Source organism: Lagopus leucura, unplaced genomic scaffold, assembly GCF_019238085.1.
Source record: "Lagopus leucura isolate 7727_CA_CO unplaced genomic scaffold, USGS_WTPT01 Super-Scaffold_100012, whole genome shotgun sequence".
Classification (NCBI taxonomy): Eukaryota; Metazoa; Chordata; class Aves; order Galliformes; family Phasianidae; genus Lagopus; species Lagopus leucura.
The window spans coordinates 626,120-652,611 of record NW_024962267.1 but is presented as its reverse complement, the minus strand read 5'-3'; the positions used below and the strand labels follow the sequence as shown (position 1 = coordinate 652,611).

The 26,492-nt window shown below is 35.4% G+C and overlaps 1 protein-coding gene across 2 annotated transcripts in view; it reads right to left on the bottom strand.

Annotated features, from left to right (window-relative positions):
• Positions 1 to 140: 140 nt before the first annotated feature.
• Positions 141 to 26,492, bottom strand: part of PSMD14 (proteasome 26S subunit, non-ATPase 14) — a 45,385-nt gene continuing 19,033 nt past the window's right edge. For both annotated transcript variants that reach the window (XM_042874921.1, XM_042874922.1), the window contains 9 exons: positions 23,721 to 23,792; positions 23,264 to 23,383; positions 22,081 to 22,151; positions 21,006 to 21,156; positions 9,160 to 9,267; positions 6,045 to 6,119; positions 3,817 to 3,942; positions 2,642 to 2,704; positions 141 to 577 (listed from right to left, as the gene is read on the bottom strand). In XM_042874921.1, coding sequence (XP_042730855.1) covers positions 479 to 577; positions 2,642 to 2,704; positions 3,817 to 3,942; positions 6,045 to 6,119; positions 9,160 to 9,267; positions 21,006 to 21,156; positions 22,081 to 22,151; positions 23,264 to 23,383; positions 23,721 to 23,792 — 885 coding nt within the window. In that variant the 3' untranslated portion in view covers positions 141 to 478. The remainder of the gene's footprint in view (positions 578 to 2,641; positions 2,705 to 3,816; positions 3,943 to 6,044; positions 6,120 to 9,159; positions 9,268 to 21,005; positions 21,157 to 22,080; positions 22,152 to 23,263; positions 23,384 to 23,720; positions 23,793 to 26,492) is intronic.

Here is a 26,492-nt window from a genome sequence, read left to right as displayed (position 1 = left end):
AAGTTTCATTAGAAAATTTTTTTTGCTGTCCTAGCAACTACTATCTCAGTAGTGCGACAGTGGGTAGAAATGTGTTTCACCAGCACTTTTTCTACATCATTAATTCCCCCCACTATTTCACAAAGAAGATCTTCCAGAACTTAAGACAGGCTTGTAAATGTATTTTTATTATGTTGCAACAATCAAAATATATATGTACTACTGATTTTTTTTCCCCCAAATATCAAATGAAAATTTAATACACTTTTGCCCACACTGTGTTCTTAAATTGCTTTGGAATCTGTAAAGACCCTGATGTAAGGAAACTGAAGCAACTGCACAGTTAGAGACTGGAGGGTGTTAGAGAGCTGCTTAGACTTAGACTGCAAATGAAGTCAGATGTCCCTGTTTAACCAAATATTGCCTCAACAGTCTCTGTTTGTGAGTATTAGAAACAATAAACAAATATACACAGAAAGCATCACAAACAGGAAATGGGTTATTTAAATACAACTGTATCCAACATAGCAGCTAAACACTGGACAATATTTGAAGTCATCAGCACATCCACATGCTCTTCTAAATGACGTTTGGGGTCCTGAAACACAAAAGATGCCATAAGAGAAATGAGTAAAATGTCTCCATGAATACTTGTAATTACATCATTTCTATGCAAAACCACTGCAAGTTTAAGAGGCTGGTGATGCTCCAGAATGTTGTTTTCTAATTAGACTTATCATATAGAAATTCAGAAATTGCTTAGTCCATACCATCACTCAGAGAAATTGAGAATCAGTTTAGGGACTGCATTTCTATACAGCCTCTGAAGAGTACCACAACAGCTGTGAGTTTTAAAAACAAAATACTACATGAGGAATTTACCTCAGTTTCAATTTGTTTTCAGATATTTGTGCAAAAGTGCAACCTAGTCCTGTAAAATCTTTGAGCAGTTGTAGGACCATGAGAAAATCAGCACACAAATGCCCACAAAAAATAAACACAAGTGCACAACAAGGTGTCCAAAGTTCTGAAAAATGCAATGTTAAACCTAAGGAGCATTCTCAAAATACCCATCCCTCCAGGCTATTGCTCAAAGGAGTGGGCACTTCTGGGCATTCACATAGAATAATTTGATTATTTGGGGGTTCAACATTTGGCCACATTCATAAACTTTTTCAGAAATGAAATTAATTAATATGAAAGTGCCACAACATTATCTGGCACATTTTAAAAACTTTATTTTTAGTATTTTATTTACATTGCAGCATTTTCACCTTCTTGTGCATAAAGAAAATATGGAAGGCAATCACATGTAGGAATTTTAACTTGTACTTAAAAAGAATTACTGTCAAAATCTAATGAACTAATTCAACTTACATAAGTATGAACTAGAAAATCAGTGTAAAGAATGCCATAAAACATATGGTATCTTTCTTTAAACAATTCAAAGATCACGTAGTTCTCCAATATTCTCTGTTCCAAGTAACCTGACAAACCTATTGTGAGCAGCTGTCTGTTTACAAAATTTTCTATATAAGTTGCAGAGAAATAAAAACACGTGAAAATTACTTAGTAATTTTATCAGGAAAAATGGCTTTTCTTTAGAAAGAACTTAATCAAAACATATTTTTTTCCCCTCATAATGATTTAAAAGATGAGTGAAGCCCAAATCATGTTTAAGATAACATCAAAGCTCTTAAAATACAAACCTCGTTACATGTTTTATTATATATATTTATGTTTGTGTAGACGAGCATACACTCTATTGTTCTGACTGCTACAGAAATACATGTGTGACCGAACAATAGTGTAGATGTGTTATGACACAGTTGCTAGAAGCTGACACGTAAGAGCTATCCAGAATCCTTTAAATTCTTCTGTTATTAGCAATACAATAAATACTGGTTCTTCAAGGATTTACTTTTCACTTATAAAGTTATTTCTTGTTTCCATTGCCTTTCTTGAATTATGAACACAATCTCTTACCAACTTGTTTTGCTTGTTTATCCTTTTTTTTTTCCAGAGCACATTTCCTCAGCTTGTAGGTCAAAGTCATACATATAAGTATTTTTCTGTGAAGTCCTCTGCATCCAGACATTGCAAAGGGATGGAATGATTTGAATAGAGGTTTTCAGTTTCAGTTACGGTTCTCAAGTGTTTCACTCCAATAGCGATAGGAAGCAATACAGCTTACTTGCACTCACACATATTGGAGCTCAGCACTGACAGTGTGCTTATGAAGGAGGATGGGGTGAGCTGGCTCTTCAGCCACAATAAGGTACAAAGTACGCTCTCATCTTTTCAATATTGCCGTTCTTTAAAAGCCTTCCTGGTTTTGACCTCCCTGACAGTACAACAGATTAGGATATCTTTGTGTACCTCCTTGGAAAGGAGAATAAAAAGGAAAAGCTACCAAATCTTAACAGTGCTCCTCAGCATCTAATACAAATGCATACAGAGTGCAACTTGCCGATATTCTAAAGATTACCTAAGGCCAAAAGCCTTGTGCCCTACACAACAATCTTCAGCAAAAATAAATTCATTATTTGGAGCATTGAGAATATCTTGCATGTAGAAATAAAATCACCTATGCACATGTAAGGAAATTAATATTTAGAATGAAGGAAGCGTATCATTCCACCTCTAATTCATCACACCTCACCTGCTTGCCAACATTTTTTATTGCCAGCTGTTCAGGTGTCATCTTATCTTCTTCTTCAACAGCCTGTGAACGAAACACAGAAAAGGTCAATGTTTCAGATTTCATTTACTTTTTCCCCAAGCCATGAGATTCTCAAGTATATTTAAAAAAAAATAAAAAATCAAACAGCGACACTTTTAGAAAGTCAAAAAGAAAGGGACTTCAGCTTTTCAGCAGACATAGGTTTAATTACCAAGTGCCAGCGCAAAAGATCAAGGCAAATACTCATGAATAGTTTCATTGTCAGATAAGCAAAATGGATTCACAAATCTCTTTTAAGCAAAAATGCTAAAAGATTAAGGTTGAACTGGTACAACAAAAAGCAAAAAGAAAGTTGTCTACATTGTTTCAATATATATTAGAGGTTTGATCACAAGTACATTTTATAGTGCTTACAGTCAATGACACATTTTTATCATATTCTGTTGTCTTCAGATACAGCATCTGTACTATGCAAATCCACTAACTCACCTAGTGAATGAAATTCTGAATTTTACTTTTAAGGGCTTCTTAGAGGATTTAAGAAAAAAACAGCCCTCATCAATGACTGACAAACTTACTACTTCTGGAATGGTTGTTGAGATCTAATATTTCGAAAAAGGCCAGTATTAAAACAGTACAGATAACTGATTCTTCTTTCAGCCCCAATAACAATTTCTTTCTCTAAAAAGAGCATGCAATCAGGCTCTAGAATGAGTTCTAAATATTTACTACCTGCCTCTCTACTGTAATGATACCAATAAACAACCTTTCTTCTGCTATTCTGAAGTCTGGCCAAGTAGACCTTAGCTGAAGGAATGAAGAGCACAATTTCATTTTGAACTGAGAGAGAGAATCTGAGATTCTCTTCACCAAGTACAAAATTAATTTAATTACTTACATTTCAAAGGGAAACACGTAATTAAACATTTTGCTTATCTGGGGCAAAAACTTTGTGACAAAGCCTGAAAATGTATCACAGCACTTTAATAATCACCAAGGTCCAAAGAGTTCCTGCAACAATTTCTTCATTCTTACAGCCAAATCTTTTACAATTCATTTTGAACAGGGCTTAAGACAATCACCTCCTTACTTCTGAAATCAAGGATTAATTTCTTCATAAACATTACAATTACATCATTATGGGATATGAATACCTTGTTATAATTCTTAGCTAATTCTAACATCTCCTTCACTACAGTTTCATTGAGTTTGCAGTGTTCACTGTAGTCCTGAAGTGTCAAACCTTCCATCCAACTCTTCTTATGCAAATTTAGCAACATCTGCAAAATAAAACCTGTTTAGAGCATGCATCATAAACTACATTCAAATACCATGGCAATGTCTGATTTACAGTACTAAGACTGTAATAAAAATTATTGATCTTGCAGTATCTAAGGAAATACAATTATCAAGTATTCCACTAAAGCAGACAATAGATTTCCCCTAAGTTTTTAAGGATCAAAAATTTTGGAAGCCTAAATTCAAAAACGGAGTGCAGAAACCAGGGTCACATCTACAGCTACACAAACTCTTTTCTTTGGTAATTTAGCGGTTTTGCTGGTGGCTGAGTATGCACAAGTGTATTGCTAAAGAAGTAGCACGTAGGTGAACATTTTAGCAGCCAGATGAAGAAGAGTTGAAGCTTTTGGCCTGCGTTAAATGTGAAAAAATATTTTAATGCTTTGATTAAATGTATTTGGGCTTAACTTATCATCCTAAACTGTACGAAGCAGCTGCTGCAGTTGTGAAGAAATGAACATCAAGGCAACCAAAATATGACTTTTGTTGGTACTCCTAAAAAGTGCCTTAAAAACACGACAAAATGAAGCACATTTTTGATGGCGATAAAAGCATGGGCTATTAGAAATATCTGAAATGTGCCTGGCTTTCTGATAACATTCTGACATTTGTGAAAAAAAAGAAATAGTTGCAAACAGTTTCAGCTTGCCTTTAATTTGCAAGCATTTATTACAGAGGTTTTTAAGAATCCATAAACCCTGTAGTTCCCATTACCTGAATGAAAGAAAGAAGCTATTTCATCCAATGTACTGCTTCCAAAGAAACCTGGCTTTTGAACATATGAACCAAACTGAAAGTGTCATAATTCTTATTAGCAAGATTTTAGTTACTGACAGAAGGAGTTGTGGGCAAACTGCATATGGACAGTTTAGCTAGGCTATCTGGATTTTAAAGCATGGTTTTGTGCGATGGGCTCCTCCTTCAATAGATGAAGCATGTACTTTTCTTTCTACAGATGGAAGTAACAGATCACCACCAGCACCATGAGGGTGTTCTGTCATCTAAACCTGCCTTAGGAGAGCGAGGTAGAAATAACTCTGCATCACAGACTGAAGCTTCCTTAACTCGGTCACGATTGTTCTCCTACTTGCAAAATCCATTTACATATGTAGACCGTTAAACCAAATTCAGACTAAGAACTTCAGATAAGAAGTCGTACTTTAATAGAAATAGTAGCCTCTGGATGCTGTATAGGCATTTCCCAAGACATTCAGTTCTTCTGAATCAGTAACTCTCCTACATAATAGCACAGTCTTGCAAGCATATTCCTCCATTATTCAAAATTGTTTCTCTTTTTATTACTTCTAGCTCTCTAAAAGTAGAAAATAAGAAAACTATTCTGACTTCTGCATTACAAAATCCAACTATTCATGGCAACACAGCCACGAACATGCAGTTGTAACTGAGCCTTAGAACCTGGGTTTTCAAGAATTAACTTTTGTAGTTGATAAATAAGATTCCTTCCCTGTTTGTTCTCCTGGCTGAGACTGTCAAGCTAGAGAATTTTACTTGCGATTGAGGAATTTTGATACAAAAGACATTTTTTCTCAGTTACTGAATACTTTTTACTTTCTGTAAACATGTGAAAGTAAGAAGGACATCACTACCTTCCTGATACTCAGTGGTGTCTTCAAGAGCTCTATTCATGCCAACTGGATGCATCTTCTGTTGAAGTGATTACAGCCAATAAAAATCTAAGACTCCTTGGTCATACAATTTATTTTAGAAAATATAGCCATCCAGCATCTGTAATTCCTGCCAAAAAATCCTAAAGCAGCTAGTATGTCTTTGAGCCTACATCACTGATAACTCAACTTTGCACAAACCCATTAAGCGTGGAGAACAGCATAAGGACTTTCTGTGAAACATGGACACAAATGTTACAAAAATCCTTACATGAACGTTAGAATGAATTTTCAGAAGGTTTCATCAACAGTACTACATATTTAAGTGCTTTCTAGAAGATAAGCCAGGAACTGTTAAAACAACTCCTGAAAGAATCAGCAATTAAAATCAGAGTTCACAAATCCCATGTAATTTGTGCAGTGTTCTTTGTTCTCTGAATAAAAGCAAAAATAATTACCTTCTGTTCTAGTTCATTCTTCCTGTAGTTGATAGTGATGGAATAGTAATGTCTGTTCAGTCCATGAATTAGTGCCTGTAAAGTTCAGGGTAAAGTTAGCATAAAAATTACCCGCCATTGAAATGAAGAATTAGATGAATGAATATAGATAGAGAAATGAATTAGAAGAGTTCATTAAAACACAGCCATCTTCAGACATCACTTCAAGTAAATGTACCTTTTCTTACTCGTCTCTTTCAAAGTTAACTGACAGTTATACTTTCTGTTTCTAAAACTGGACTTATTCCATGCAGTAACACCCATCCATTGTAAGAAAAAGCAGTAGCTGCCTGCAAAGGCTGAGCAATACATATGCACAGATATTTCCTCCAGATCTTACCTCACTCAATAAATTTGGGTATCATTTCTACTAAAACTCATCTCTTTCTGTTAGAAACAGAAGAATGCTGACTATGCGCATCACATTCACCCTACACACCAAAGCTCACTTTAAAATTTTAAATACAAAAATATCCTCCGACAATTGCACCTTTGCCAAATCTGTCTTTAAACTTTATAATCTGAGTGACCGAGATGAGGTGATACGCCATCTTTAAGCACTGATTTTCTATTTTATTCATGTGGATTACTTTTTTTTTTTTGTGAGTAAAGAGTGATTTGGATTAGGATTTGGTGCAGCGGAGTTTAAAAAATTATGTGATAAATCTTCAGCAAAACTATAATTTGCTATTTTCAATTAAAACTTTACATACAAAGCACATATTTAGAAAACAGATAAACCACACTTAAGCCACAGTCACAAATGTTTCTTATGTTTCAATTGTTCCACCTGTCTATGTTTAAATATATTCTTTAGAGCAATCCAGAATGCATGTGCATTTGCATCTTACGCAACTTAATATTTCAGCATTCCAAAATTATCTGGATGAAAGCTGGAAATGTTCTCAGACATGCATTTTTTAACACATTTCTTTTCAAAGATACACAGACTTGAAAAAAACCAACTGATTACTTTTACAAGAATTAATAGTTCAGGATAAGCACTACTCATTTTACTGATTATAATTAGAATTATCAAATACAGATTTTATCATGAATAAAGAACTTTATGGCAGAAGCTATTAGCAATAAGAAGTTTCCACTGTCATTTCCTTAACACCAATTGCTGCATAAGTATTTGCTTTGTTTTAAAAACAGTTGTAGATACTGTGGGAGTGTTGCAAATCTCCTATAATACATAGGATTTGACAGGTGCCTTACTTTCTCCAACTTTCCTTCCATACACCCAAACCATTCCTTTATAGTATGGACAAACACAAAAGGTAAACAACCACTCTACTTTAACACTGAGAGGAGTTGTGATTTGGCAAATGCAACAGCATAAACTGAAGCCCATAAAATAAACACTTGCTTTACATTCTAAAGCAAACCCTACTCTTAGCACACCATTTCAATGGGAACTGCCATTCCTACATGCCTTACAAACTGGATGCACAGACAGAGAACAAGTAAAAAAGCTTCTCATAAAAGAAAAAAAAAAGAAATGGAGAAAAAACAACAACAACAAAGGATGAAGCGAAGTAATTCAGTGTTCTTATTATAAAAGCAAGACCAAACTGAGTCCTTGCAGGAAAAAAGCAGCTGTGCATTAAGACCAAGCCATGGCTTTTAGCTTAGTGGTGACACTGCAACAGTTCACTGCCAATTTGCAAAAAAATTACGCAAATAACTCTCTAACAACAGAAACCCAGAACTCCCATGGCTAAAATTTGCCACGGTGTAGTGACAGTGATCTTAAAATAATGAAACTTAACAATACTTCAGGGGCTTACAAGGGAGGTCATTACACACGATCCAGAGAAGCTCAGTTAGGATATTAACCTGAAAGATGCAAGCATGGGCTTGCCTATACCCAGTCAAGACAGCAGCTGTCTGTTTCAAACTTATTCATGTTCATGATTTTTGCCAATTCAAAAATCAAAAGTAAAATACAACAATCTTGTTTAATAAGCTGGTTTTAATAATTTATTTTAATAAGAAAGGGTTTCAATACATAAGTAATAAAAATGAATCGATCTTTTGAAAGCTAAGAGTATGGTGATCTAGTATCTCAAAGGTCATTTCTCCCCTCCATGAGTTCTATCATGACTAGCATACTGTCATTTTTCTAGCATGCTTATCTAGCAGGTATTATTTTTATTAAGTAAAGGATCAAAAGAAAAGGAATTTAGAAACATGGATGCAAGTACACATGCCTGTTAGAATGTGCAGTAAAGGGAAAAAGTTTTCTGAAGAGAAAAAACAGAAAGACATTGAGGCAGAAGAATGATAGATAAAAACATTAAATTACTCTAGGGAATACTTGCTTCAGACTAGAAGCTGTATCTTGAAACACTGGTTTGTTACATTCAAGACAAACATTTTTTGTCTTACTAGCAAAATTGTTAATTTTGGAATTCAAACTCTGAATATCGAGTTTCAAAATGGTTCCAAATACATATAAGACAGCATTCCCAAAGGACAGAAATGTTATAGTTGAGACAACCAATCAAACGACCTATTGATCCACTGAATCTCCTATTCCACTTTTTTTTTTTCCCCAGCAAATTACTGTATCAAAATCAGAGACAAATTTTAAGACAAAATGCAAGTTTAAATCCAAATTGCATGTTACACAACAACGTGCAATGCATACAGCAGAAAGGCAATTATTTGCATAATTTGTTTCAGAATAATTTAAGAAGGTTTAGACAAGTTAATAAGAAAGTTTTAATTTAAAATTGCAATACTGAAAAAGGTTAATAGCCTACCTATTTCATGTCACGTGGTGTGGTATCAATTGTTACTTTTAGAAGTTTACATTAAAAAAAATTATACTCTAACCTCTGCAGTAAATAATTACACAGAAATTCACACTTTTCTAGCTAATTTAGGGCTCAGTTTTGAACTCTTCATATACATAACTCCACTGATGATTCACATCACTTTTAAAGGCATGCAGAAAAATGCTATAGAGAGAACAATAAACAACTTGTAGTGTACTGTCTTCAGGCACCTTCCCCCCAAAATGCTGAAAAGGTCCTGCAATTTACAGGATTATCAACACTGGTTTTACCTGGATAGATGGCTTATTTAAGTGACCCAGATTTGAAGTTGTTTGTCTTGGTTCATGTCCCAAGACCATCATATTAGCATTGATCAATCTGAAGGCATCAATAACAACCTGTAAAAACAAGATGTCAAGTCAATTCTTTTTAGAAAATGCAACTAATAGTGCCAAGCAACAGTGGACAAGGCACAATCAACTCTCATCTGTTTTTGGCCTTTATCCAGAAAATCATTTAATTATAATATTAATAAAAAAGAGCCTCCTGCTGGCTATGCTATCAGCACACTACACTACCTTGCATTGTAAGGTGACACCAATTACTATCTTTTCCATGAAGCTGCAAGTTTTATATACATTATATAATCAGATAACAAATTTTAATGTACATTTAATCTTCAAAGGTATGCATATGTTTGTCACCTAAATCTTATCCAGTCATAGTGAGTGACAGAGAGAGACTAAAACTGAAAGTGAGCACAAGCTAAGGGACTGAATCTAAAGCCCAGTCCTGTCACATCAATTATACTACCACAATACTTGAAATGACAAGAAAATTATAGCTAGCAAGGAACTTGCCCCATGTATTCCCTTCTAGTCAGATGCTTTTTGCTTCTTGTGACTACGGAAGGGTCTATAAACTGTCTGATGGATTAAAAAGTCCTTGTCAGTGTCATGCTCAGGAGTAAAAAATAGAGTATATGAAAACCAAGGTCATTTATGATTTAAAGATACACAGTAGGTATTATTCAGAGCCATTTCTTTGCAAATAAAGTAAATTCATCACTGATTTTTGTTCTGCCCTGTGCTGAATTTGACTATGAAAATATTTGGAGATGGTATTTCATGGCCCAAAAAATAAAATCCAATCACCTATCCAACTCTACACCAGATGTGATGGAACTGAGGACATACCAGCAATACACACAAAAAGTTAACTCTCACCAGGCACTCGCCATTACAAGCCAACCATTCCTGTTCAGGCCCCAGTCTTCTGACAAGGCCCAGTATCACATAGCCACACAAATAGCTCTTGCCAGTCTTTGCAGACAACTTTTCTGCCTAGCATTGAAGAGTTATTCCAGATCTTGAAGCTAAATATTTTCAATCTCAGCTGCTTTTACTGCAATCATTTTTATTCTCTCCCATACTACAGGCTGGTCAACAACAAATACATTTATAGGATTAGTCTGATATTTTGAGGTATTAGAGCTGAACTAAGTCTTTTGTCATGAATCAACAAGAAATCAACCACTGTCTCCTACCAAAAGTCTGCGGAGAAGGCGAGACTGGGTTTTCCACACTGTCCTAACATTTTCCTCTTGATTAACACCAGTAATAACTAAATACATATGAAGTTTGTTAGGATTATAATTATTAAGGATTATTAGGATTATAATTGTTAATTATAATTGATGTTTAAATGAAATAAGTAAGCAAGTATTTATCACAAAATACTTATCAAATTGTAAACTTAAAAAGCCTATTAACTCATCACCTTTACTTTTCAGGCCCTACTATTTCAGCCATGCTGAGTGACAAAGTACCACTCACTATCACTACAGCCTCTGAGTGGCTGAGTGGCCTCTCAGCTGCCAGACCTGACTGCATCTATCACGGCTTAGAATATACTGTAGAAAGTATATGAAACAATTTTATGTTAAAAATATTAGGCTGTGACCCAATTAACATCAGTTAACAGTGATAATTCATTTCTGGACAACAATAAAGCCAAACTAAATAAGCAGCAAATGCAAACCACATTATATTAATATAATTAATAATAATAATATATAAAAATATAAAATAAAAATATAAATATAAAATAAAAATAATAATAATTATTATTTTAAAAAACCCTTAATTCTCAATAGCTTACATACATCTCATTGACCTCAAATAAATGTATTTTTTCTCTTATTACTATCAGATTTTCCTCTTATTACTATCAGATTTTTCAAGTACCTTAAAATACTCATGACAAGCCATTTTATTTACATTCTGTGTTCCATTTTAAACAGATGCTCCAATTTATGAACACCTGGAAATGCCCAACCATAACAAACAGGCAGTATAAATTAAAAAGTTGAGTGAAGAAAAAAAAAAAAAAAAAAAAGAAAAAAAATCCACACTGCAGGTCTCCTGAGACAAGCTGGCTAAGAGGGGAAAAAAAAATCAAGCAAATAATAACTGGCTCTAAGGAGCAAGCAAGGCTAGCAGGGCAGCGCAGTGCCAGGCCAGGCAGGACTCATGGCCTCTCCAGACTGCAACCAGCACTGCTTCAGCTGGGCAGCATAACAAAGCTGTGCGAAGAACCGAAATCACAAACTGCACACTTTGCACAAGGATAAAACCACAATTCCTATAATCTAGAAGGGCAGAACAATGCACACGGATGGTATTTCTCATCTTAGTTGCACTATGACGAGCAATGGTAACTAAATACTTTAACTACACTAAGATTAAAGGAATTTGCTGCTATCACTATAGCAACCATCTTACAGAAACTAACATGCTCAAAAACCTGGAGGCTAAATTTAGACCTAATACGCAATAAAAGCATAAACAACAACAAATCCTATATATTGGCTTCCACAAAATGTAATTGCTTTCTTCTTGGTGAGAACAAATCAGTTCCTCTGTTAAAGGATTACATAAAAATAAATACTCATTAATGTCCAGTGTACTAATGAGCAATGGGTGAACTAGGTGTTAATTATGCTGCAGTAAGATTAGAGAAAAGAACCCCTGTGGGTGAGCGCTCGGAGGTGCATGGGGCTGAAGTCAGCTTACTACATTTGTGTATTCTGAAGTACAGCATGATGCAATCAGGTGACGGCAACGTGGTCACTCGCTGTTGGACTATGGAAACTTCGGAGACAATTCATCAAAAAATGAACCTCTAAGGTTTAATTAAAAGCAGCACAAACCCACACTTCACTACTCAGAATTTCACAAAGAAGTCAGTATGTCTCATCCAATTTTTTTAAGCTGTCACTGCAATTCAATTATCTAATGCATCTTGCAGTGTGTTAGTAAAAACCACAGTTTTCAAGCTTCATGCTAAATTCTCTTTCTGTAAAGACATAAAAAGTTAAAGAAAAGTCTGTGGCATTGGGATATTTTCCAGAAATAAGGTGGTAAGATTTTCCTCAAATGCAATTCCATAGTGCATCTCTTTCACCGCTCTGACCAGTTAATTTCTCTGAGTACAAGTGTCTTCAGACTTTACAGGGGTCACTTCAATAGCAGACAGCTTATAACAAAACCATTAGCAGTTTGGCTAGCTTAAGGAAACCTCTTACTTTCCTTTTTTGTTTATTATCACTGCATGAATCTGCAGCATATGAGAGTTTATAATTTCTCGGGCTTGTTAAATTCATGTTAAAGGTCTGTTTTCTTGTTGAATAAATTTTGTTCATATAATGCTGCCTATTTCATATACTGAGTCTTTAATAGCACCTTTGGTCTATGCGCAACTCACAGATCAAAACAGAGGACTAAAATAGGGGTTGATGATGCTATTTACATGTGTGATTCCTGCTGTCTTCTTGTTAGTAGCTTTAATATAATAGAAGACCTTGTCTGTTTTGTAATTAACACATCTTTACTGGAGAGATATTTGGAAGTGATTGCTGTGAATATACTGGTTAGTAAAATAAACACAATCACACACCACTTTCTGTTATCAGACAAATTTGTGAATTGTACACATTATACTCCAGATCAACAAACTGTGATATAACAGCCAAGTAGAAGACACATTTATATAACCCTTTATTTTTCTGAAAATATGTATTCAATCTGACCTTGCAAATATAATTAGCTTGTGGGATGTGTGGATTTCAGTACCATGGATGCTTTACTAATTGCAGCTCTTGGAAATAGATACTAAATATTTGGAAGCTGCCAATACAAAATAAAAACTGCATCTTTTTGTACATCTGTCTTAGCTGCAAAAAAGCATAATAATCTAGAAAACAATAACTAAAAATGTATTTTCCAAACATTTTCCTGGGGTCATTAACCACAATAGAGACCACATAATTGACTTCCAGAAACAAAATTCATAATTATGCTCAGTCTACTTTATAAATTTGAGAATAGCTATAATTAATACAATTCATGGCTACTCACAAGTGTTGGATTCTTCAACTGGTAACTAGATAGAAATCTGGTCTTTTCTAATCTGTGCATATTTATTAAAAATAATGGCATGATTAAAAATTGAGAATGTTCAGTAGCCAGATATGTTTTAGCTTCTTCAGACACCGTGTGCCAGGTACATAACCACTGTTTCTAAAGCAGCCTTCAAAACTTTGTGTTTGAAAAAAATTTATGAGAAATTTGGGAGTAATTTATAGACGTGATTCTATTAAATTCCTCCAACATCAAATCTACAAATAAGACTTAAACACTTAAGGCAAGGTCTACCATATTTTAATGCTGAAGTTCTGTAAGAAGTAAGCCAGTCTTTTTTATTTTAATTACATTTTTTTCTAGCATCAATATTTTTTCCACTGAAGATTCTATCACATATGGTGACTATCTTTACAAATGTATTGTATCCTTTAAACTCAAATAGCAATGCATTGTTTATGCCATATGTTTGTGAACAAATACGCCAGTGCTTAAAGAAAATTCTGCGAAAGATATAATGTGGTTATGCCAGGTGTGGAAAAAGAAGTAATGTCCCATCTAAAATATCTTTTATCACCTGCAACTGACCTGTTATCGACTGCTTAGTTTGCTTCTAGATTCTTTAAAAATGAAATGGAACATGTGACCTGAGAAGTGCAGCTATGGTTTATGACCATTTCGTTATTTATGCTGCCATGCACTGTTAGACAACTACAAGTGAAGAACATCTTCTGTCCCCTGTAAGCCCACAACATAAAAAATTAAAAGAAATCTTACTTTTTATGCCATTTCCAATGAAAAGCACTAAGAACTGAAACTGACTCATGCCAAATGCATACCACTGAATTGCTGTGATTGTGAGTTTGAAGTTTGCAACATGGAAATTATTTATAAAATGTCAATTTTAGCTCTGGAAAATATATTCCTAGGAGTATGTGCATTTTCCTTCTCTATCCTTAGAGAATTGCTTATTTGTGGTCAAATCTGCTATACAACTTCAACATCCATACTGGGAAGGGAGAGGACTACAGTATAATACATTTATTTTGACAAGTGAGGGCATGCATCCATAACTCACAAGCAGCAAACCACAAGTTTTAAAGCTATACGCCTTAATGAAGATAAATGGACTATTCTACATCCACTATGGCAAAAGGAAATTAAACATTTAATGCTTTCCAACAAAAAGTCTTCTTGAAATTTTTTTTTGTTTTAGGGAAGGGCATGAACTGAAGTAACCTGTGAAAATGGTTTCATAGGTAAGTATACATTGCTAATTTAAACACAGCAAATCCAAAGGATGTTGTTTTAAAAATCTGGAACACCAGCATTGATATTAACAGTTTTGGCATCACACTAAGAAAAATTGAGACTTAAAATATGCAAAACATGTTATTCTGAATATACGCAATTATAATAAAAATGTTGGCTTTCATACAAACCGTAGCAAATGCATGGAAGAGTGGCAGTGATAAAGCAGCTCAATGCAAATGTGGTTTATGCCTACGTTCAGAAAAATCATATCCTCAACTGAAATGCACATGCATGAACACCAAGTGGCCTACTCTGTAGTGCAGATGCAATTCATCTCCTACAAACATGATTCTTCAGGGAAAAAAAATGCATCAGCCTTTATTGAATCAACAGTAATCAACAGCAACACGAATGTTATTTTATTCCTTATTCCTTATCTCCAAATCAGGCTGCTATCGAAAATCTAGATATAAGTTGGTTCCTACCTAGATCCAAGCCAGTTGTTTCAGCCCCAGTAAGCAGTCTCTGCTATAACAAATGCACTGTCCTGGCAATGGTAAAAAATGTCACAGTTCAACTAATCAGTTCAACAGTCATTTGGTGGTCACTTAGCTGTTTGTTACATGAAACTGGTAATCCCACTCTTGCTGAATACGGTTGCCCTCCTTACGCCACAGGCTACTATGGCAGCTGACAGAGTCAAGTCCTGTTGACCAACATTAGTGACAGAAGCAAACAGAGAAGCACACAGGCAGAAAGATTCAACATTGTCAAAAAAGCTTTTTCTAATAAAGAAAGAAAGACTTTGTCTTCAAGCTTTGGCAACTGAAAGACTAAAATCACACTACAAAAACACATTACTGTGTTCCTGTAATTATTTATGACAATAGCCTCAACAATGCAAATTGTTAATGACAAAGTATCCTCCACTATTATTTCTCAGCTGTTGTGGTTCTCCCCTTTAATTTCAAAAACTACAAATTACTAACAATCTATCATAGAACCATAGAATCCTTAAAGTTGGAAGGGACCTCTAAAGGCCATTTAGTCCAACTCCCTTGCAAAGACCAGGGACATCACAGCTACATCAGGCTGCCCAAGGCCTTATTCAGCCTCACCTTGAAAGCCTCCAAGGACATGGCATCAACCACATCACTGGGCAACCTGTTCCAGGGCCTTACCATCCTCACTGTTCAGTAGCATACCAATACTCAAGGCGTTTATACAAGTACTCAAAGTTTATACACACAATTAAGTACATAAGAGTACTTAATTGCTGTACAAAGCGTACAGAATGATATAATCTCCATCTCTGAACAGTTTCAAACAAAACTACGCATTGTAAAGTTCCCTTCTGTATTTTACAATTTTTCCTTTTCAACAGAAAATAACATTAATAAGTCCTGTTCTAATAGTGAAAATTGTCCAGGTAAAAAATGTTCTGATATAAAATCGTATATATTCTACATGCTTTAAAAGGAATTTTATTGTAAAATATGAAGTGCATAATAACTCAAAGTCAACAACTGCATCTCAAATCAGTAGTGGACAACACAATCCATTATATGTTTTGTTTAGTTTTTTACTAATACTTGCAAGCTGTACTCTTGTGACTTGATTTTGCCTGTTTCTGGGGAAGATTTATTAAGAAAACAATTATTAAGATAAATGTGTGAACAGAGGAGGGGAAGTTGTGCATGTGAAAAAAAACTCCTGATGGCTAGCTCCTACCTACTTCTCAAAGTTCTCATAAATTTAATCCCTAGTGGGCTATTTTCAATTTCAAATTTCACGTGTTACCCTAGTCTCTCCATACATCTCGTTTTAAGTATTGCTTTTTTTCTCCTTTAAAAGTAGCCACTACCTCCCAACAAACAAGGGAACAGGAAAAGTACGAAGAGGAAAGAAAACAGTGCCCCAATGAAAGGGGATACTGTTCTAGTATTGACTGTGGAGGATGGTGGCCCTGTATGTGACAGAGGGGTTGGAGATACATGATCCTTGAGGTCCCTTCCAACCCTGGCTATTCTGTGATTCTGTGAAAGAATGGAGGTCTGAAAGTGTGTGTTTTAGAAAACTAGTGTAAGACTTATGTTCAGCCAAAGGAAATTTTTGAGGATAGGTGGCAATTCCAACATCCAGAAGAGTCATTATTTGTTTTCTGCCTTCTTTTGGTTTCATTCCTTTAGAGTAACAAGTTATAAAATCAAAATCACTCTTGTTATGTTAATTATTGAACAAAAAAAAAAAAAAAAAAAAAACCCAACCTATTAAGTTAAAAAGTTAAAAACTAAAATCAAGTACTGCCAAAACCATATCATTCTATACATAACAAACTGCACACGAGTTGACACCTAGATCTAGAATTAACACATGTACCAATGATAGGGGAAGAGAAATAGTACTGGAACATGTCATTCAGTAATGAATTCTGTTTGACCGTATGTAAGTTTTGTGATGGCACTTTACTCTTTTATCCTATGCCTGCATAAATTTTGTCTATTTCAAAAACAGACACTGCAAGAATAATAAAGCATTAGAACAGATATCCCACGAGTCTGTTGCATCTCAAGATTCGAGTGGACAAAATCTTAGAGTGATTTCATCTGAACTCAGTACTGAGCCTGTGTTGTGCACAAAGCTGGACTAGTTCTCCAGAGATCACTTCCTACCAGAATGACTGCTACCACCCGACTAGTTAAAAATTAAGGTTTTTTTCTCCTCATTCCTTCTGAATGAGATTTGGGTAATAATAAAACAGCAAAGCAAAAACCTCTTCTATAAAAGTTACAGGATATGGTCTGAGCATGGGATTAAGATGCACAGCATGTTTATCTGCCAGGAGGTGACAAACATGCAAAGTGCAATTTATAAAGAGTTATCACAAAGACAAGTTTTCTTCAGAAAACAACAGATTTTCCTACCAGGGTTTCTGACAGTGCCTTGCTAGGAAAGATTACAGTGCAACAGACAGGAAATTTTGCTCTATGAACAAGAGGTTTGTTAGGGACAATACTCAAAACCATAAATGGCAAAACTTCATCAACTTTATTTCACAAAATTTTGTCAGCAATTATTAATTGACAGAAACCAGTGAACTACCTCTCAGGAAAGCACACCATTATAAACGGTGACTTCTTCTAAATAAAGATTTCTAACAGTGTAAGTAAACTAAACAAATCTTAAGGCTTTAAAGAATTTTAAAAAGAAAACATCACCCTTTTTCTTAGCATAAATGAGTATTAATGTATAGTTAATACTTGTGGAGTAAAAACTATAACTACACGACATTTACTGTAATGTAGTATTTTCCTCAAGAAGTAAGGAACAGCTGCTAACCTAAGGTCAAAAAAAGAAATTTTTTTTTTTTTAACCTTTGGCAAAAGTATATAATTCTCTGTACAGAGATTTAAAAATGTATGTCGGAAATAAATATAAAATGTCAATATTTAACTTTATTCGAGAACTTTAATTATATTACTTCTGTGGAATATTCAAAATATGTATCACAACTCCCATTTCACAGACTGAAAAACTGGAGGGGTGATTAAACAAAAAGTTTGGTAATAAGTACAAGATCAAGCAACAGCTAGCCAGATTGTCCACTGTCCATATTTTACCATGTTTGACTTCATTCACAGAATGGAAAAAAAAATGCCAACACAAAGCTGCTTCTCTCTGGTTTCTGGCAACACTGACCTCAGTTAAAATTCACTGATCTGCTGTGAGTTTGTTTTACAGTCAGCAGGAACATTATCAGCCTCAATATATGTAAAGATCAGTATTTAGAATCCTGCATTTCGTGTGTCCTACTATATTTATGTAAAAATACCCCATTCCTAAAATGGCCACAGTGGTCCATAAATGGTCCTAAAATGGCATTTAACCCATGAGCCTACATGAGAATTTTTTTTTAATGCAAATTTCATATTTTGTTCGAGGCCATTAAGACGACATAATGCATCTTTTTTGAAACTGGTGAAAATTTTACATCTTCTTGTCTTTGAACTGCAGTCACCAATGCCAGTCCCAGCAGATCTTTGGAATCAGAAGACGCGTGGCCAGATAAGGACAGCTAACAAGTTAATAAGTTGTACTTTTCCACCAGTGACAGGGCAAACCACTTTTTAATTCTGTGGATAGACAAGATGGACCTGAAGCTCCTCACCAGAATTCATTTCATCTTCCCGATGCGTGAAAATTACCTCTGCCCCATTTCCTTCCTCCCCAGCACCAGCTGCCTCGCCGGCTGCAGGCCGCAGCCATTTATCTGGGCACGGACTGCTCTCCGGCAGGTTTAAAATCAGCTACTGTGTTATTTTGGACTTTGTTTTTAAATACTTCTAATCTCAGTCAAAACACACCATATTAAAATCTTCTATGCCACATGTTCGCTGTAATTTTTGCCAGATAGTTATGTTGGTAAAAGGTATAATGAGTAATGATCTTGGACTCACATAGCTACACACATCCGCAAAAGCCCCCCACTGTAGTGGCTACTACAGCAAGAAAACTACCTCTGCCAGCATTTCTTGTTCTGCTGGCAGTGGGGAAACACAGGCCCTGAGAAAGGCACAGCTCAAATTGCCCAGCATACCAAGATGCACCAGACAGCATACTAAGGCAGCCACACACATGAAGCAGTCAAACCTGACCTACAAAACCTCACCAACTCTAATAAGTCCGTTCTTCTTACAGTTCATCTAAAACCAAACACATTCTAATCTAAGTGAACTTCTCAAACAAAGACATAAAAATCATACAGACTCAATAACCCAGTCTCACACCCCAAAACCTAGAGATTAATCAGAAGTAGTAGACACAATTTGGGGGGTTCAAATTCAAAGATTTAGGGATGCACTGCCAGAAACATGACAGATGTAATTTATTTTTTTTTTTCCTTAAGATACAAAACCTGAGGATGTAATTTAATGACTGTAGCAGCTAGACTTGCATGGAAAACAAACATTGCAAGACTTCCAGTGATCTTAAGTACCAGCAGCAATGCCATACAAAAAGCTGTAACTGAGAAACATCTAGATGGACAAAAATTTAAAATAAAAATGCCAAAGCTTTTTTCATGAAGAGAACAAAGACCTTCATTTAAGGTGGCATCTCTGTCAAACAACACTAGCAAAAAAAAAAAAAAAAAAAAAAAAAGAAAAAGCAGCTCATAGTGAGCAAATGTGGTACAGCATAGCAGCAGCATAGCATGACTTACTGGGAGGCTTTTCTCCTCAATGGATTTAACAGCTAGTTAGCTCTACATTATTAGTACACACCCCCAAATTATTGTTTGACAAAATAAAAATAATGTTTCAATATTTATATTGGAAAGAGAAAATTAAAGCAAGCTAAGCAAACCTACAGAAAAAGTTCTAGGAAAAAGTCAGCACAAATTAAATAGCATAATGCAACAATTGTCTCCCCCAAAACTATCAAAATACATAAATTACACAATTTAGAAGGAAGCAGAATTGATTCAGATATCTAATATCTTCCAAACAACCACAAGCTATTCATTTTTCAAATGCCTCTGTTTTACATAAGCAACTACAAGATGAAAATCAGAATCTGAATAAAACAAACCAAGAAAACAATTTAGGTGCAGCACAACTGTAGCTTCAGAATATTTTGTTATGAAATTAAAAGAAAGCTTAGCAGAATCATTCGATAGTTTCTCCATAGTCTGTCTCACAGGAAATATGGTACTACAGCTTTACAGAAAATGAACACTTTTAAAATATTTATAAAATTACATTAATACAATCCATAGATATATATCATGATGTATTTCAATAATTATTCCACAATACAATGGGAGTGCATGCTCAAACAAAACACCTCAGCAGTATTTTAAAGCAGTAAACCACCTAGCCAATTTCTGTGCGTTCTGTAGTTTTTCTAATCCACTCTCCCTGTGGTTGAGCAAAATCGAATTGCCTCTCACATTTGCAGACAGCTCTGTGAAGGTGATAATAGAGCTGCTCCCTGCTGTCATGAGGCAGGAAATAGGAAAATGGCATATGGGGCTAGAAAGAAATAAAAAGAGAACTAAACAAGAACAAAAGAGATTTCAACAAAGGACAACTATAACCCAATATGCTTTGCAAGTTAATCTCTTTTCATAATCATTCAACATATTTAATCATTTATCGGCACGTTTTCTAGAAAACTTGAATGCTTGATACCAAGTCTTCTGTAAAGTTTTATTCCATAAAACATTTTGGAATAGAAATGCTACTAAGAGCCAACATATGTAACGCCTATAAATCAATGCCTATTAGTACCTACATTAAGGGGCTAAATCTATTCCAATCTGTTAGTAATTCATCATAGATTCTGTGGCTAAAATAAAATCTCCAAAACAATGCACACTTGGATTATCAGTTGTTCGTACCCACAGTGCCTTCATACTAATTCTTACTGAAGCACCTTTAAAAAAGAAAAGCCTACTATACCTTTCCTTTTACACTCTGAATGGGATCCACCACCACAGCAACCGCTCTTTCCGATAACGCTTCAAAGCTCTGCTGAGTATTGATATCTACGCCAGACAACCAACAGCCAAAGCCAGGGTGACTGTGATACCAACCAACAACCATCTCAGGTCTGAAACGAAGAGGACATTGAAATTCTTGAAAAATAAAAACGTGTAACAGAAGAAGAAACAGTTACGTTTCAGGGCAAAAATTAGGGTGACTTGTGAAAAAATGCCACTAGAAATACTTAAATTACTCACCATAGTATGGTGAAAACATGGACACGAATAAATCCAACAAAAGAGTGTTATCATTAAGGGATGCACATTAGCAGAGGAAAATCATGCTTTCAGTTTTTCACCCTGTTACCACACCTTCCCTGAACCAGTTTTTACCCTTTCAGCACTCGAGTAAATACCTACTCTTTAACTCCTTGGCATCGAGGGTTGAATTTTCACTGCAGAAAGTCCATTTCAGACATGGACAACGGAAACCAACAGTGGGAAAGGATTAAATATCAATTAAACCAGCAGTAGAACTAGGAACTCAGTCAAAAAGCAATTTGCACTGTTCTGTTCAGCTGCTGAGCCTTTTGCTAACATTAATTTTGAAGTTTTTCCCACAGTAAAAGAATTTGAGCAAGCAGGCGACAACTGTTGAGAGGTAGGAGTGAAAAAAGATTCATTTAAATACTACGGTATTTTTACCCAATTATTTTTCTTTTCATTAAAATTGCACGAAAGTAGGCTAAAACAATGTGCTTTTTTTGTCCTAATTGAAAAAGAAAATCAATCTTCTACTAAATTGAGCAGCATTCTAATCTTTTTGTGCAATAATCAAAGATGTAAGTTTAATGTGAGTGACAACCTCCTGACAATGGAAAGGCACGAGGTGAATTACATGCTATGCTACTCAGCCATTTTCTGGGACAATTATTTCTTGTCAAAAATTACAAACAGCCCCGTGTTCACTAATTTTGCAGAGTGCCAACTGTTTCTTCTAAACAATATGCAGAAAGTATTTATTATTCCCAGCTATTCTCAGGGTGACTTACCTTCCTGTCTGTTTCAGCATATCCAACATTTTTGCTTGAAACACAGGATCAACTGCCTCCACACTGACTCCCTAATGTAAAGGGAAACAACAATCACAGCAATTGCAGATAAAGTCATACTTCAAATCTTTTAACTTGTTACTTTTCACAAAAATTTAATACAATCTCACTAGCATATGTTAAAGAAGTGAAATGATTATTTTAGAATACCTTTAAATGTAAAATACAGTTTTATAATATAAATGTATTTCAATGGAATTTTTAAAATGCTAAAAAGATTCTGAATTGACTTTTATGTCTAATTTCTACTATGAGCAAACACGAGTGAATGGGCACAAGGATTCATTTTTTCCTCCTCTTTCTTTCAATTATGTAAACTTTGGCCTGTTGTTTCTGAAATTCAGCTCTAGAGATTTTTTTCCAAGATAAGTAACAGCAGCTTTTTGATAATTCTACATAACTGATTACATAACTGGCTACATACTACTACTGCACACAAACAGGACAAAATAATTCAAATGCTTCGTTTCGCAGCTTTGAGCTACAAAGAGATGTGGGCATATTTTAAGAGCAATATCTTAAGTTACACAAGAAAAGCATCATAAGCTCCAGTTATGCTTTTTATACTCTTTAAAATATCTGTCCATTGCATTAATTTATTCAAAATTAAAATACATATTTTTTCATATCACAGTAATATCACTTAAGAGATGTGCCACTGTAAGGTCTATCACAGAGATTAAGTTTGAAGCACATCCACAGCACTGTCACAATTAAGGGTATGATAGACTTCTAATCAAATCTTTACATTCTTTAATTCCTCCCTCAGCTCCTACTATGAGTTTTTGAGGTTATCAATTTATACATCTTGTAAGTGATGTTATAACCACATATTTATACATACACAAAGTGATCTCCATATTGGTATATTCACCCACATGTATATCAACAAGTCACTTTTTTTTTTACTGAAATCCATGAACACGAATGATCAAGCAGGATCCAAGTATAATAAACTGTCTAAAATGGTATCAATATGTGAATTACGCATGTTCACACTATACCTAATAGGTAGGCAGCGTTTGCTCAAATAAGAGTTGCATGAATTGGTAAGGAAGGAAAAGCTTTTACAAATTTACTATATAGGAGAAGAAAGAAAAAGGTCTAACTACAAAGAACTCACCGTTCCAGACTGTGGCATAGCAAAAACATCAATCACTCTCACAGTGTAATCATCAACAAATTCCCCAAGCATCAGCCCCATAACTTCCATAGGGACACCAGCACGACCATGTTTCAACATCTGGAATGAAGATGACATGACATTATTTAACTATGGAAGTTCAAGCAGTAGAAGGCTCAAGTTTGACCTGGGAGAGTTCTTGCAGCTTTTCTTGCTCTATTGATAATTTGAAACTGGTAGCACTTTTGGAAACTGTAAGGCACTATACAAAGTAGTACAAATTAAGCCATAAAAAAGAGAAACAGCAAGTTTCTTATTCTGAATGTTTCACTCAGTGTTAAATATACTGTAAAAATCAGTCTGAGCAGCATTAAGGAGCCCAAGGGCACAGAGCCTGGGGAGGTGCCAGGTTCTCAGCCTGCAGCACTACTCGGAGCTGGAGCACAAACACACTTACTTTCAGCAGCGCCAGGGATGAGATATACACCTGTTCCGCTGTGTCGACCGCAGGAGCATCTGTTGGTGGCCCCTATGAAAAGAATAAATCATCAAGTATTTTCTCCACTGTTGTTATGCTGTCATTTCTAAACCTTTTGTACACTGTATTATGAAATTAAAGAAAAACGTGTAAGATCAAGAACTCGTGTGCAAGATGCAGATCTTACAAACAAGCAAACAAGCACAGCCAAGCCCCCATTACATCTTTACAGTGCTTTCCGACACTAAACTACTTTGTAATAAAAGTCACTGAGCCCCCATCCTGTCTTCCCCAGCCCCAGATCAACACCACCCCAAAGAGCAATCTTAACAGAGACCATCACATACAAAGCTGGCAAGCACTGCACCGGCACAAACCTGTTACAAGGACCCAGGCTAACAGTCAGATAAGTTTCCATTAGTCAGCCTTGCTGCAATGCTAACCTTCGTCAGCTGTAAAATACGGCCAGTTCTCCAATTAACTATGTGTTTCTTACAGTGGTGTGAATGTAAATGCTGCTGGGCTAGTATGATTAACTGGCACCAACACAAACAGCAGTTTCCCTTTGCTTCATCAGCTTTCTGCTAAAGAGGACTTGCAGATAAAGGCTAAGGGAGTACTTCACATATACACTGGTAGAGCGAGAGAAAAAATGGACCTCCGATCCCTAGGTGGAAAGCTGTGAACAAAATACTTTGCTCTTTGCCTCATGAGTAGTTATTCAAAAATTAGCACAACTGTCCCAGGTGTGAATGATTGGTTGAAACGGGTTCTCTATATTGCTGAAAATGAAAAACACAGGAGGCAGCAGTTTAACTGTCCCTTTCATAAAGAGCAAGAGACATATTGCTCTTACATACAGAATTCTGTATCACCTTACCTCATTACAGCCAATTAGCAGTACATTCATTACTTTGTTAACAAATTGCACGCATGCAGCAGATTTCCACTGAAAAGACAAAAGGTTACCTCTGCACCAAGTGACGCAGAACAAACTTGTGAAGGCTACAAAGCAACCACAGAGCAAGGGGAAAAAAAGATGCTCACCATTACATTAAGAGAGGAAAATAAACGTTTTATAGATTTAGAACTTTGATTCTACACTTACAAGCAATAGAACAGTTACAGTGAAAAAAATCTACAAGCAGTTCACCAGAACGTGCCATGGGACCAGAGCACCAGAACCACTTGTCCCTTAGCTATGACCAAACCACTTGGCTGGTGAGGCTCCAAATGCCTCACCATTTTCCAGAATTACATTTTTCCTCAAATACATCATTTTACATTCTTAAGTGCATCTTTCTTGCTTCATCCTAGAATTTTTCTTCTTTTCCCTTAGCATACTGGAAATCACACAGACTGAGATTTCCATTTAACCACAGATAAGAAGAAAGCACAGATGAAAAAAACAAACAAACAAAAAAACCAACCGCCAAACTTGAGTTTGATAACATTTCCCTCCTATGCATCCATGACTATATATAGCACTAAGCTATTCTCTTTTTTTTTTTCTATCTGTTTTAGACCAGAGAGAGTAAAAAGTGAGTGCAGAAGTACAAATGCAGTGACCTTGGCTGTCTTCTGAAGAACCGTAACACCAATGCTGTGACATCACCATGTACATATTCATTTGTCCCAGATTTATCTTAAAACTTCACTGCAAGCAAGCATCCATTTTAACACGCATTATTAACTAAAGCATTGGGATTTTTGGGAAACTAATGTTCGGGTTTGACAAAACTCAGGAACTTTAACTGAAGTTTATTCTGCTGGTTATGACATTGAAATTGGCTCTCATGCGTGGACTCTCCATTGCCTGTTAGAGAGGCAGATCACACTGACACCCTTCCAGCAGCTGAAGCATTAATCACAGCTTTGTCCCCTGCACAGACACCTGCATTCACAACTTGTAAGAGTTTAATTATTCTTCCTAACTTTTCCCTCTTTATTTAAAATCAGTCAGTAGGCCAACATTGACAGCAAAGAGACAAAGACAAATATTATTACATTTTGTTTCTGTAATAAGACAGCTAAAATACTGTTAGCTTAAGCAAAGGTAGAAACTAAATCTGGGCATTAGCCTATTAAGCTCGTTCCTAATCTTTCTCTTTCATTATTTTTGTACTAGGAGCCTTCAAATTGTGGTGGTTTTTTTGTTTGTTTGTTTTTGTGGTGGTAATATTCCAGAAGTATTAAATGTCAATATTGCTGTTGATCTCTTCAGCTTTTTGGAAGCTAAGTTTGAAAAACAGAAATCTCTGATAAGTTCTCTGTCCATACCCATAGCCAATGATTCATCTTCAGCACAGGAAGTATTGTTAATGCAAAAGGAAACACTCCACTGATGTAAATCAACTTTGCCCCGCATCCTTTTTTCCCCCGCATCCTTTTTTCCCCCCTCATGTCTTTTAAGCCATGGCATTTACTAAGAATGATTTTGTACACTATGTGTGAGATTAGCTGTACGTAAATAAAAGGACTACACTAAGGGTTAGCAGACAGCAACCATAAATTCACTGTTTCACTTTAAGCAAAGATCAGTTGCAACTCTTCTCATACAATTTATGTAATTTACTTGAACTCTTAAAAATTAACTAATGGTAATTTTCATTGCAAATATATTGTAGATTTATCAATAACCAATTTTCCTACATGATATAGCACATATCAACTAAATATTTCCTTGGTCATAGCTGTTCGTTTGGGAGATCTGACAATTTCCTTTTACTATGTTTTCCCCATAGATTACAA